Source organism: Neolamprologus multifasciatus, chromosome 7, assembly GCF_963576455.1.
Source record: "Neolamprologus multifasciatus chromosome 7, fNeoMul1.2, whole genome shotgun sequence".
Lineage (NCBI taxonomy): Eukaryota > Metazoa > Chordata > Actinopteri > Cichliformes > Cichlidae > Neolamprologus > Neolamprologus multifasciatus.
Genome location: NC_140445.1, coordinates 31348465 through 31361601, shown reverse-complemented (window position 1 = coordinate 31361601; position 13137 = coordinate 31348465). Strand labels below are relative to the sequence as shown.

Below are 13137 nucleotides of genomic sequence, written 5' to 3'. Positions count from 1 at the left end.
ACAGACATTCACACCAGTGGATTGCAGGAGGTCCCTTTTTAGGGCTCTGGCAGTGCTCATCGGATACCAGTCCCACTGACCTTCTACACTGTAAAAAATCAAACTTGCAATTGTTGAGCTTACAGTCATTTCTTTCACAATTCAACAATAAAAGTTGAGTTGCCCCATAAACTCAAATACATTAAGGGTTTCAACTAATCCTTTAACGTTTTGGAGCAAAAGTTGGTCTCAGATAAAATTTATTGCTGGCAAAATGAATGAATTCAAGTTTTACGTGAGTTGAAGCTGTTGGCGCCTTTCTGTGCCTGAGCACGCATGCGCATCTCATATTTTTGGATACTACGGGGTCTACTTTGCGCTTTTGCAAGGACTGAAAGCCACCTGGCCGTCTGCCTTAACGAGAACCGGAGGCTTTTTATACCAGGAGCTGGATAGATCGTTCATCTCAACTTTCTAAAGGCAAGTAATGTTTCTTTTTTTATATCAGACAGTATATGTTTGAACAGTCTCAATTTGTCTTTTAGAAATATCACAACTGAAGTTCTTCGTATTTTTCCGAAACTTAGCATAGCATTACTTTCTAGGCTAAGAAGCCTTATGGCTTATGGGTTTGTGTTTACTATATCATTTAAGATTCCATGTCACAAACTACGTGCCATGTCACAAAACAATGAAAATCCGACAAACATCGCTACCAAAGAGGCGCGCTCATATCTGACAAGCGTCCGCGACACCCCCTAGTGTATTTCATGAAGTGCAGTCTCTGGCCGCCATACCACCGAACGAAACAAAATGGGCTGTCTCGCTCATGACCAACGGCTGCAACCCCCCCACTGCTATTTAAAAATAAATTTCGGGGGCACCGCTGCCATGTCGTTTAATTTGTTCGAATCACTTTTAGCCAATAAAATGCGTGCTTTAGTTTCTGTGGGGTGGTGGAGTCCTCACGGCCAGGGAGCTCCACCAAACACACAAACAGGAGGGAGAGGAAGATCAGAGGAGCAGTAAATATGGGGGTATTTTAAATACGAAGGCCTACTAGAGTCTGCAAGAGTCATATCAAACAGACTTTAAATAACTTAAAAAACACAGATGCATTAGAACTATGCATCCAGTAATTTTTTCTCAAAAATCGACTTTGCGCCTTATGTATGAATTCTGGTTGTGCTTACTGACCGCGAACCAATTTTATGTGGTACACAGCTTAAAAAAATCTGTCAAAAATGTTTTGGTACTTTTACGTTGAAGCAGAGTGATACTACTCTGCTTCAACGTAATATTACCGTATTGTGTGTATAAGGACCATAAATGGCACCTGTAAGAGACACGGTTACAAAGAGGATTTCAAACTCCACGCTGTCAGTCACGCAGTAGAACTTGGAAACAGAGCAGCTGCGAAATCTGTCTTTGTTATTATGCTCAGCATCTTTTTGTTTACATTTTGACTGCACAATTGTGAGCTTTTTGTTATGCACAACATTGTTTTGGTTTATTTATGGAGAATCATTAATAAATGCACTGATAACTTAAACAGACGCTTCAGTAGTTTTATCCCACTCATACTTTCAATCCAATGTTTGTCATTCTAAGTTGTAAAACCAAAACATCACACAAAATTATCCTTGGCATACATAACACATCTCAGTACACTGTTGGTGCATTCCATGTAGAATACAATTTGTTAATAATAAATTTAATAAATTAAACATTTAATAAATTAAACATTTGATGTAATGTATGTTTTGTAAATTATTTGTTTTACACTGTTTTACATGGCATTTTACAAGGCAGAATCAGCTCACTTTAGTGAGCCAAAACAATTAGGACAGGAGAAAAACATTCTTAAGTAATGTCAGGAAGCTGGTATTTTATTTTAAAACTAATTGCTATTTTTATTTATTTAGAGAATTAAAAGCCAACTCCAGACCACTGCTTGCTTGTCCTGATTTGTGAGGGATTGATGGAGAGTTGGTAAAGAGAGGAATCAGAACAGGAGTGCCTCCCCCTGCCCCCAAACACATAATCAGGTAATGTAACTTTGGTAATTTGAGATTAATTCAGATTTCTTTTGAATTGTTGACACTGTCCTCTCCTCTCTTCTCATTATAGTTTTTGTATGCAGTGCCAGTTCTGCTCTTTTGTCTGTTCAAGCCAAGAAGTACTCTTAAGGCATCACCAGCTACGACATAGAAGAGGATTTCATTTGCCCTGTGTTTACAGTGACTGCGTCTGTTCGTTTAGGACACGAGGGGCATTGAAGTCTCACCTCAGCAGATCACACAACAGGGCTAAGAAAAGGCAGGAGATCTCAACATTTTTTTGTGATTTTTGTGAATTTAAGGAAAACTGCTCACAGCATACATTTATTTCACATATTTTAAGGCACTTAAAAAAACATCAGACTGTATCCTGTCCTTTCCAAAAATGTGACTATGCTACCAACAATTTATCAACCTTTACGTCACACACAAGCAGAAAGCACAAAAACTCAAAAGATATAAAAAACTGTATTAGACTGATTTCTCATGCAAATGCATGTCCTAGTGAAAGTAGCTCCCCTGATAAATCCCTAAATACCTTTCAGGAGCCAGAGACATTACCAAGTGGTTCAGGTGTAGCATCAAGTGATAAAGAGGACAATGAGTTTGTAGATTACCAATGTCTTGAACATAAAATAGCTAGACTTTTTCTATGCATGCAAACATTGTTACATGTTTCTAAAAGTGCTTTGCAGAGAATTATTGAGGAAATTGGTGACATTTTAAAATATTCTCAGGTTCATTCATTTCAAAGAATCAAAGAGGTGCTTGCTGAACAGAACATTGAGGCAGATGATGATGTAATTAAAAATATAAATGATGCACTTTTCAAAACCAACCCATTAATTATCTCAACAGAACCAAAAGGTGCATTATCTACTGATTACAAGAGAAATATTTATTTCAAGAATAATTTTCATGTAATTGAGCCTACGGAGTACATCTACAAAGCGAGAACTAGAAATACATTTGTTTATGTCTCAGTAAACCAGGTCTTGGAGAACTTATTGAAAGAGAAAAGTTTCTTTGAAAAGTTAGCATTTGATAAAGAAATTAGCGAAGGTTACAGATCATTTAGAGATGGGCAGTATTTCAAAAACAACAAGCTTTTAGGATCGCAAGATACTTGCATTAGTTTAGCTTTGTATATTGACGACTTTGAAATATGCAACCCTTTAGGAACATCTCGAAAAATTCATAAAATAACTGCCGTCTATTGGGTTGTACTCAACTTATCTGCAAGGTTTCGTTCTACATTGCCCTCAATACAGCTTGCTCTTCTTGGTAAAAGTGTAGACGTTAAACAGTTTGGGTATGATGCTTTTCTTTATCCACTCATTGAGGATTTAAAATGTCTTGAAAGCACAGGGGTGTATGTTGAATCTTTAAATAGTTTTTTAAAGGGAACTGTATTTTGTGTCTGTGCAGATAACCTTGGGGCTCACAGCCTTGCAGGCTTTTTGGAGTCCTTTAATGTCGACAAATTTTGTCGATTTTGTAGTATTGATAAACATCAGATTGCAGCTGTTGATCCTACAGAATTTCCATTAAGAACTGTGGAACAGCATAACATTTTTCTAGAAGAGCTTGAGGATGGTCAAAGACAAAGTGTGTGTGGTGTCAAAGGTTCCTGTGCCTTAAGTGCGTTGTCCTATTTTCATCCAGTCACTGGATTTCCTCCAGATATATTACATGATTTCTTTGAAGGTGTTGTCCCTGTGGAATTGTGTTTGTGTCTTCAAGATTTAATCAGAAAGGGTTTTATTACATTTGAAGGACTAAACAAACGTATAAAATCATTTCCATATAAATTCTCTGATAAGCTCAACAAGCCACAACAAATTACAAAAGCCAGTTTTGGAACAGGAAGAGTGAGTGGCAATGGACATGAAAACTGGACACTTTTGCGTTTGCTGCCTTTTATCATTGGGACCAGTATACCAGAACATGAGCCATCATGGGAAGTATTGATGGACCTTAAGGAGCTTGTTGAGATTGTTGTCTCGACAACTCTATCAGAAGAAATATTGTCATACTTGGACACCAAAATATTGGATTATCGACGACTACTGATAGAGACTTTTCCTGATTTTAATTTGAAGCCAAAACACCATTATATTGAACATTATAGTCATCTTGTGCGTTGTTTTGGTCCCTTAGTTGATTTGTGGACTATTCGATTTGAATCTAAGCACAACTTTTTCAAGAAAACTGTGCATGATGTCCAATGCTTTAAGAATATACTACTAACACTTTCTTCAAAGCATCAACAAATGATGGCATACTTCTTAGATGGTCACAGTCTTTTTAAACCAAGTCTGCATGTTGATAATATTGACACAGTTGACATCTGTTTCTTGAATGAAAATCTTCAGAAGTGCTTGAAACTGAAATATCCACAGGTAAAAGCTGTGTCATTTGCTAAATGTGTTTATCTGTATGGGACCCAGTATGTTAAAGGCATGATCATTTCATCAGGACAACTGAGTGGACTGCCTGAATTCTACAAGATACTGAACATTTTGGTAGACTCTGGGAAAGTGTCATTTGTTGCTACAAAGCTCTCCTCTTGGTTTATGGAACACTACAGATCATATCGGCTTGACAGCAGCTACAAAGATCTGGAAATACTTGACCCAGAAGATTTGAATGATTACCACCCTTTAGCTGAATACTGCGTAGCTGGACAACTGATGGTGACACCTGTTACGTGCCTCCTGCATTGAAAGTGATGGTATGTATTATTCTTAAATAGTTTTCAGTTGATTACTTTGAATTTGTCAATTATTTAGAATTGCGCCCTTTTTTGGTTTGTCTTCACAGGCCCTGTTACTGCGAGTCCACGTCAGTCCAAAACTTATCAGAAAAATCCAACTGTCCACTGTTCCAGAATCTGTGAAGCAGCTTCAAGATGAACTACAAGCAAAGCTTGAACTTGAAGGTGACTTTGCAATACAATATGAAGACCCAGATTTTGGGAACGCACTTTGCAACCTGATGGATATTAATGAGCTACCTGCTGGACGGGCAGTGTTGCACCTCATTTGGGAGGAAAATGCATCAGCCTCGCCACCACAGACTCCATCTGATCATAGCGCTATCTCATCTATTGATACAGCCAGTGTGAGTTCAGCATCTTCTTTCAGCCCATCCTCATCCACCCAGACCTACATGCGTAGCACTTCACAGTGGCCAAATCCATTTCCTATCCCAACCTTTTCCTATGCTGTAGCATTAAAACTTCGCAAGGGCAATGAGGTATATGAGAAAGCAGGGACAAATTTAAGTGTAACAAGAGACATCAAGATGGAAATTCTACACAAGCTGGCACAAGAAATGTTTGCAATCAAAGCCTACCCTGACAAGAATGAAATAACATCTGTTGCACAGGAGCTAGTTTCCAAATATCCCTGCCTCAAAGAGCCTGGCAATGGCACAGGATATGATGGTTGGGCAACAAGCATTAAGTTCAAGCTTGGCAACTACCGTTCCAAGCTAAGTCAAGCTGGATGTAGTGAAGTTGCAGTCAATCGAAAAAGAAGAGGGGAAGAAGATGACAGTGGCTCAAATAGATTTTCCTTAAAGAAACCAAAGCGAGGTGAAGTCAACTTTATCCCTGATGTCCCAGAAAACTACAATGATGAGTCTCTTGAAAATGAAAGATGCATTTTGGAAGATGAAATGAAGAAGAGGGATAAGAACATGGCACTCATCACCCAAAAGATGGACATCACATTCTCTCTCAGGAGGAAAGAAGTTGTGGAGATGCAGCCCTTGGTCAAGGAAATGCAGCTCAGATGGCCAGCTCTCTTCTTGAAAGAACAGGTAAGATAATCTCTTAAATATTTAAAGGAAAACTTCTGGGGGTTTTTTTGTTTTGTTTTTTTCAGTGTGGTCTTATTTCTAGAATGGAAAACGTTTATTTATTCACCCAGACAAATTTCAAGGCATTTGGAGTTGTTGGAAAGAAATTTTAATCCCAATGTTACGAGTCAGTCGTTTTGCAGGAGAGAGCTGAGCCACGGTTATGGGGAAAGGATTCACTGAGACAACTAAGAAATGCCTGAATTAAGCCAAAAACCACTCTGGAGGGTTTTTAATCTAAGGAAATAACATTAAAATGTGTTTAAAAGCTCAAAAAAGTTGATTTTTACATGATATAGGACCTTTAAAATTTCTTCTGAACAACTCCAAATGCCTCGAAACTTGTCTGGGTGAGTAAATGAACGTGAGCTCCATTTCTTGTGCCCTTGAGAAGCATCTGTTTGTATCACTCCAATATCTTGTAGAAAAGGTTGAAGGCTACCGTTGAGCTAACAATGCTAATGGTAAAATATAAAAAAAATAGTTGGCTCTAAAAATATGAAGCTAATTTTGGTATTACCAACAACTCTATTGAAGTGAAATCTATTTACTTGTCAACTTACTGTGTATAATAACAGATTGCTTTTATTTTGCTCTTCTCTGGGCACCCAAAGCGCTTTACAATTCCACTACTCATTCACTCTCACATTAACACATCGGTGCAGGGAAACCACAGTTGTAGCCACAGCTGCCCTGGGGTAGACTGACAGAAGCGACGCTGCCATATCGCGCCATTGGCCCCTCTGGCCAACACCAGTAAGCGGTAGGGTAAAGGGTCTGGCCCAAGGACACAACGACCAGGACAGAGAGAGCTGGGGGATAGAACCAGCATCCTTCCGGTTACAGATGAGCTTCCCAACCCCCTGAACCACGGTCGCCACAATGACTTGTCTTCACTGGGCATCTAGAATCTTTTGGTGGTGACCCTTAGCAGGCAACAGCCATGAAACTCACAGAACAGGATTGAGAAAGTCACTTGCGTGTTATGAAAGTATCCAAATTTGACCACAGGATGTTATTCTTACTTCATTCTTACATAACTATAAAATTAATAAAATTTTTGCAATGAATTTAAAATACAATTTATTGATTTATTTATTTTCTGCAATGCATCCTGTAACAATTGAAACCATTATTTTGTCTTATCAACATTTGATTACAACATTATTCTATAGACTTACTGTAAAATCTGCCGATCAGATTTTTCTTCTTTTTTTTTTTAATGCGTCAGTTATAATTTGTACCACCACTAAATCCAATCAAGGCCTGACCAATAGATGATAATAATAATAATAATGGATTGGATTTATATAGCGCTTTTCAAGGCACCCAAAGCACTTTACAATGCCATTATTCATTCACTCTCGCATTCACACACTGGTGGAGGCAAGCTACGGTTGTAGCCACAGCTGCCCTGGGGCAGACTGACAGAAGCGAGGCTGCCATATCGCGCCATCGGCCCCTCTGGCCAACACCAGTAGGCGGTAGGGTAAAGTGTGTTGCCCAAGGACACAACAACCAGGACAGAGAGCCCAGGAATCGAACCGGCGACCTTCCGGTTACAGATACGCTTCCCAACCCCCTGAGCCACAGAGATCAACCGAGACTAACTAAATGTTAGTTAACAACAATGTGAGTTACAAAACGTCGTGTAACTCAAAAACTAGGTGGACTAGAAACATAATTCTTGTACTGGGTCAATCAGCGGACTTTGGTGTACTTTGACTGCGATTTTTATTGCTCTTTGTACAACCGTTGCTGAGATATGACGAGAGAAGAAACGGCAGACCTCAGATATGATTGGCTGGCTGGGAAGCCGTGCAGGCCCTGATATGTAAATTTCAGGGCTAAGTGTCTCAGTCCTCACAGAGGATTGGCTGCCTGGGGACCTGGCAGTAATATATAGAAATAGTATGATTAAGCAGAAATACTATAAAAAGCAGAAATACTATAATTTTACAGAAATACTATAATTTAGCACAAATACTATATTGTCACGGGGGTGTGGGGAAGGAGGACCCAGGCGCAGTGCTCTGTGTATAAACAGTGCGTTTATTTACAGTGTGTGGAAATAACAACAAATTCCCGTGCTTTCCCCAGACTCCCGTGTTGTGTCTTCTCCCACTGTTTGTGCTCTCCGCTCCCGTGTCTCAGCACTCCCCGTGCTGGCTGCTGTCTGGCACTCCACCCCTCTCCTCTGGACACAATAGAAGCAGCCGTCAGGACACATACAATCGCGGGCATATACACACACACTAACCAAGCACAACTGGATGACTGACGTGGAGTCTCACGCAATGATCCCGCGTCGGTGGGAGCTCCAAGACTCTCTTAAGTAGCCAGAACCAAAACAAGCAAAAACAACAAACAACAAACCCTCCCAGGTCACAGTCCCAAAGTCAGACCGCGCATCCCGCAGCGGCGCATCCCGCAGCGGCGCATCCCGCAGCGGCGCATCCCGCAGCGGCGCATCCCGCTCGCCGATCTCCCCCGGCTGCGGCGCGGGCTCCTCCCGCTCGCCGAGGTCCCCCGGCTGCGGCGCGGGCTCCACTCGCTCGCCGAGGTCCCCCGGCTGCGGCGCGGGCTCCACTCGCTCGCCGAGCTCCGGCGCGGGCTCCACCTGCTCGCCGAGCAGCGGCGCTGGCTTCTCCTGCTCGCCGAGCAGCGGCGCGGGCTCCTTTGGCAGCGGCGCTGGCTTCTCCTGCTCGCCGGGCAGCGGCGCTGGCTCCACCGGCTCGCTGAGCTCCTCCGGCAGCAGCGCTGGCTCCACCGGCTCGCTGAGCTCCTCCGATATGACGATTCGAATATGCCTCTCATTACAGAAATCAAGCGGCGATTTTGAACAAACTCTCCATTGACTTTCTATGGAGAGTTTTCAGACTTTGTGTTGGTCTGAGGAGATTTGCCAAAATTCTATAAATTCCACAGCAATGATAGTGACATTTTCTGAAAGGCAGCAAAAATACCTACGTTTTGATGTATAATTTGTGGGAGTTGAGTGAAAATTGAGCAAGTAGTAAGAAGTTGTTCGGACATGAAGAGAAGATTGCGAAACTTACAATGGCTCACTTAGAACCAAGTGCATAGCAACCATAACAACGCATGTATTTTGTGAAAAATCACAATTTTGCAACTCAAAACTTTAAGAGGGATAAGATGAAAACGGTAACAGATATGAAAAAGCTGAATCATCCACAAATAGCCCAATATTTTGTGAACATTTTAAAATTTGAATGGTTGTTCTAGGCGAAAGTATGAGGAAGTAGTTAAGTTTCAAAAACAAGCAAATTTTAGCAGAATTGCAGAAGTTTCCCATTCATTTCAATGGGACAAATTAAAGGAAAAAAGCTTAATATTTTAAAAAGTATAATAGTTATAAATACCAAAAGATATAGCACACATTAGCAGAAATAGCAGAATAGTTTAAAATTTGAACGGTGAAAATAGCACAAAAATTGTGGAAGTAGTTAAACGGCGAAAAATGTACGGAAGTCCTAAGAATAATAAAGAATAAAGAGAAACAGGAAAACAATAGTGTGGATGCCTTAAAGCATCCACACAACTAGAAAAATTTGCATTTCCTGCGAAAATGCAGTGTGGATGCTTTAAAGCTGAAGCTGTCTGCAAAAAGTAGCTGAAAAAGCTGAAAAGTTGCAGAAATTGTAAAAACTTTGCAGAAGCAAAGGAACTTTGCTAAAAAGTAATAACTTAGCAGAACTGCAATATCTTAGAGGAAACATAATACTTGGCAGAAATACAATAGCATAGCAGAACTTGGCAGAAATATTGTAACTTACCAGAAACATGATAACTTCTCAAAAATACAAGAATTTAGGAGAAATAGTATAAGATAACAGAAAGAATATATTTAGCCAAAAATACTTAAACATTACAGAAACACTATGATTAAGAAAAATAGTACAACATAGCAGAAATACTGTGATTTACCAGAGACACTGTGATGAACTATGAATATTGTAATTTTAAATTAATACTAGAAAAATTTGCATTTCCTGCGAAAATGCAGTGTGGATGCTTTAAAGCTGAAGCTGTCTGCAAAAACTAGCTGAAAAAGCTGAAAAGTTGCAGAAATTGTAAAAACTTTGCAGAAGCAAAGGAACTTTGCTAAAAAGTAATAACTTAGCAGAACTGCAATATCTTAGAGGAAACATAATACTTGGCAAAAATACAATAGCATAGCAGAACTTGGCAGAAATATTGTAACTTACCAGAAACACGATAACTTCTCAAATATACAAGAATTTAGGAGAAATAGTATAAGATAACAGAAAGAATATATTTAGCCAAAAATACTTAAACATTACAGAAACACTATGATTTAGAAAAATAGTACAACATAGCAGAAATACTGTGATTTACCAGAGAAACTGTGATCAAATATGAATATTGTAATTTTAAATTAATACTATGTTTTAGCACAAATACTATAATTTGACAGAAATACTATCATTTGGCAGAAATACTATGTTTCAGCACAAATACTCTGGTTTAGCACAAATATTATAACATAGCAGAAATACAATTATATAGCAGAAATGCTATATTTAGAAAGAGAAATATAATATAGTAGAAATAATATGATTTAGCAGAAATACTGTAATCAGCACATATACTGTAACATGACAGAAATTCCTCCACTTAGTAGTAATACTATAACATAACACAAATGTTATGATTTGGCACAAAAACCATGATTTGGCAAAAATACTATGATTTAGCAGAAATACTATGATTGAGCAGTACTACTACCAGTACTAAGTACTAAGATGTAGTAAAAGTACTTTGATTTAACAGAAATACAATTATGGAGGAGTAATACTTTAAAATGGGAGAAATATTGATACACACACACATACACAGAGCCTAAAGGGAACAGTATTTGTGCCATGGAGTGTTAACAAGAATGTGAGGTCCATATTAGAAAAGCTGGTAAAATCATAAAAAAGTTTGCAGAATTGTAATAAATGATGAATATGAATTACTGGTCTGTGATAGTGTATTAATTTGTAGGGAAAAAAACATGTTGACCAATGTGGGATTGAACCCACGACCTTTTGGTTAAAGACCCGTGTCATTACCAACTGCGCCACTGGGAAAGAGAGCGGGCGCCTGGAAGACAGGGTGATGAGCAGTCAGAATTAGATCGCGGTGAGAGGCGCGCTGAGTTACATTTGTTCGCTCAGTTACATGTAAACAATGTGATTTTTATATAATGTACCTTTAAAAGTTTTCTTCTATATTTTTTTTTGTTGCTTTGTAGATTTGTGCAGAATTCTCACGCATTACCACCAAGGATCTCATGGGGACCTTCATGACTGCCCTCGACACTTACTCACTTCGGCTGATTAAGCTGTATCGAATTAGAAAAGCTGCTTTCCGCAATGACATGGATTCCCTGTTGCAGAAGTTTGATGAACAGGTAATATATAAAATGTATTTGTGTCTGGTTTATGAGGAACCTAAAGCTCCCACTGTAACAAAAGATACTTTATTAAATATTTACTAAATTGATGTAAAAATTGTTAGTTTTCAAAAAGTGTGTCCTGAATGGAATTATAAGCTAACAAGCAGCGCTGTGTGTTTGGCAGATGGCAGGTCATGACAGACAGTTCAATTCTCATCCCACTCATGGCACTTTGTTATAAATGTTGTAATAAGTGTGCTACATTTGTTGCACATCAAAATTACTTAAAAAAAAAACAAAAAAACCCTGACAAAACCATGAGCAATTATCTGGAATAACTCATTTCAACATCTTATTTCTTAAGGCTGTATTTTTAGCAACAACACTTAATGTGTTTTAAAAACAAAATGGTAGGTTTATAAATGAGACTGAGTCTTATTTGATTTCCTTGTTTTAGGTCTCAAACATAGTCCAGCATCGACGAACCATCAGTTTGGAAGGGTTACCGATATTTGTTCGCGACGACGAGACCAAACTCTTCTTAACATGTCTGGTGAGCATGCAAATCTACTCAATCTTCAGTTTTGGTTTTCAGAGACTTATATGTACTGTTTTTTATTTTGCATAGGATACAGATCCAGTTGAGAGGGCAACCCGAGGTGTTACGGTGGGCATCCTCACTGTTCTGGAGGACTACGTGGGACCCAACTCGCAGTCCACAGTGGTCAACACTGCCATTGTTTTGGAAGAGGACATTATTTTTGATGATCTGCCAGACCTTCCCACTGCCTTTGCCTACCTGTTTGGCCTACTTTATGGGCTCAACATGGAGTTTCCCAAAGAACTCAAGTACACATTTGAAGCTGTGCAACACATTTTTATGGAGTTGACATCTACCTGTTCCCAGAGGGTTAGAAGCTTCAAAACCAAGCTCTTAACCAAAGTCTAACCTATTTGACAACATGTTCAACTCAAATGCAACTTGTGTAAAACAGAATGCAGCAATTTGTTTTGATTTATAGTTTTTGGGTTTTGTGGTAAGTTGCTCCGAAAAAAGTTAATTTCTGGCTTTAAGAAAACGGTAAGGTGCAGAAAGTTCTGAATCAATCTCTTCTGTTCTAACTTTACTTAATGTAGCTTGCATGGCTGATTGCAGATTTCATGTACAACAAGTTTTTATAAAATGTTGAAAGGGTTTATTCTAACTTGAACTGTTTTAAACAATTTTTATAATCTGGTTTTAGGTACATTTGTACTAGTTTTAGAACAAATGTGGCGCAATACTGAACTTCAGAGGAAATTGGAGTGTTGATACCATTACTATTAAAAGACAAGTGGTGGAAAAATTTGTTTGAAAGTTGTTTGCTGTATGGAAACCAGATAGAAGTTCCTGCCGTCTGTGTTTTGAATCTGTTTGTTAGTGACTATCTATCAAGATAGGTTTAATATTCTGTCTGACAATACCACACCTTTAAAATTGGATGAGTAACATTTGTTACAAAAATTTGACTTGTGTTTTTGGAAGGACTTTATTTGTGGCTGAATGTTGTCAGTATGTTTAAAAATGGCTGATCTCAAAAGTCAACATTGTCAGTGGTGCAGTTGTGTTTGAACACAAAGTTATTTGAAAATCAACTGTGTAAACATTCATTAGTACAACAGGGAGCACCTCATGAAAACTATAAAAGATACTTTTTCTAAACTTTAGGAAATTGATTGGCAAAACCAAAAAAAATATGTTGTGTAAACTTTAGGAAATACGTTGCCAAAACTAAAACTAATACCTTGTGTAAACTTTAGGAAATACGT

The 13137-nt window shown here is 38.7% G+C and overlaps 1 protein-coding gene across 1 annotated transcript; it reads left to right on the top strand.

The window, feature by feature from the left end:
- Positions 1–5450: 5450 nt before the first annotated feature.
- On the top strand, positions 5451–12767 carry LOC146514570 (uncharacterized). Its single transcript, XM_085165945.1, has 4 exons — positions 5451–5864; positions 11185–11343; positions 11786–11881; positions 11957–12767. Exons 1-4 carry the CDS (start codon positions 5721–5723, stop codon positions 12275–12277), a joined length of 720 nt encoding a protein of 239 aa, XP_085022071.1. The 5' UTR covers positions 5451–5720; the 3' UTR covers positions 12278–12767.
- The last annotated feature ends 370 nt before the right edge of the window (positions 12768–13137 follow it).

What these genes read in the sequence shown, in the direction of transcription:
- LOC146514570 (XM_085165945.1), top strand. Translation starts at nt 5,721, where the DNA reads ATGAAGAAGAGGGATAAGAACATGGCACTCATCACCCAAAAGATGGAC. An exon ending in CTCTCTTCTTGAAAGAACAG is followed by an intron (nt 5,865 to 11,184) that starts GTAAGATAATCT and finishes GTTGCTTTGTAG; the next exon opens with ATTTGTGCAGAATTCTCACG. An exon ending in TGCAGAAGTTTGATGAACAG is followed by an intron (nt 11,344 to 11,785) that starts GTAATATATAAA and finishes TCCTTGTTTTAG; the next exon opens with GTCTCAAACATAGTCCAGCA.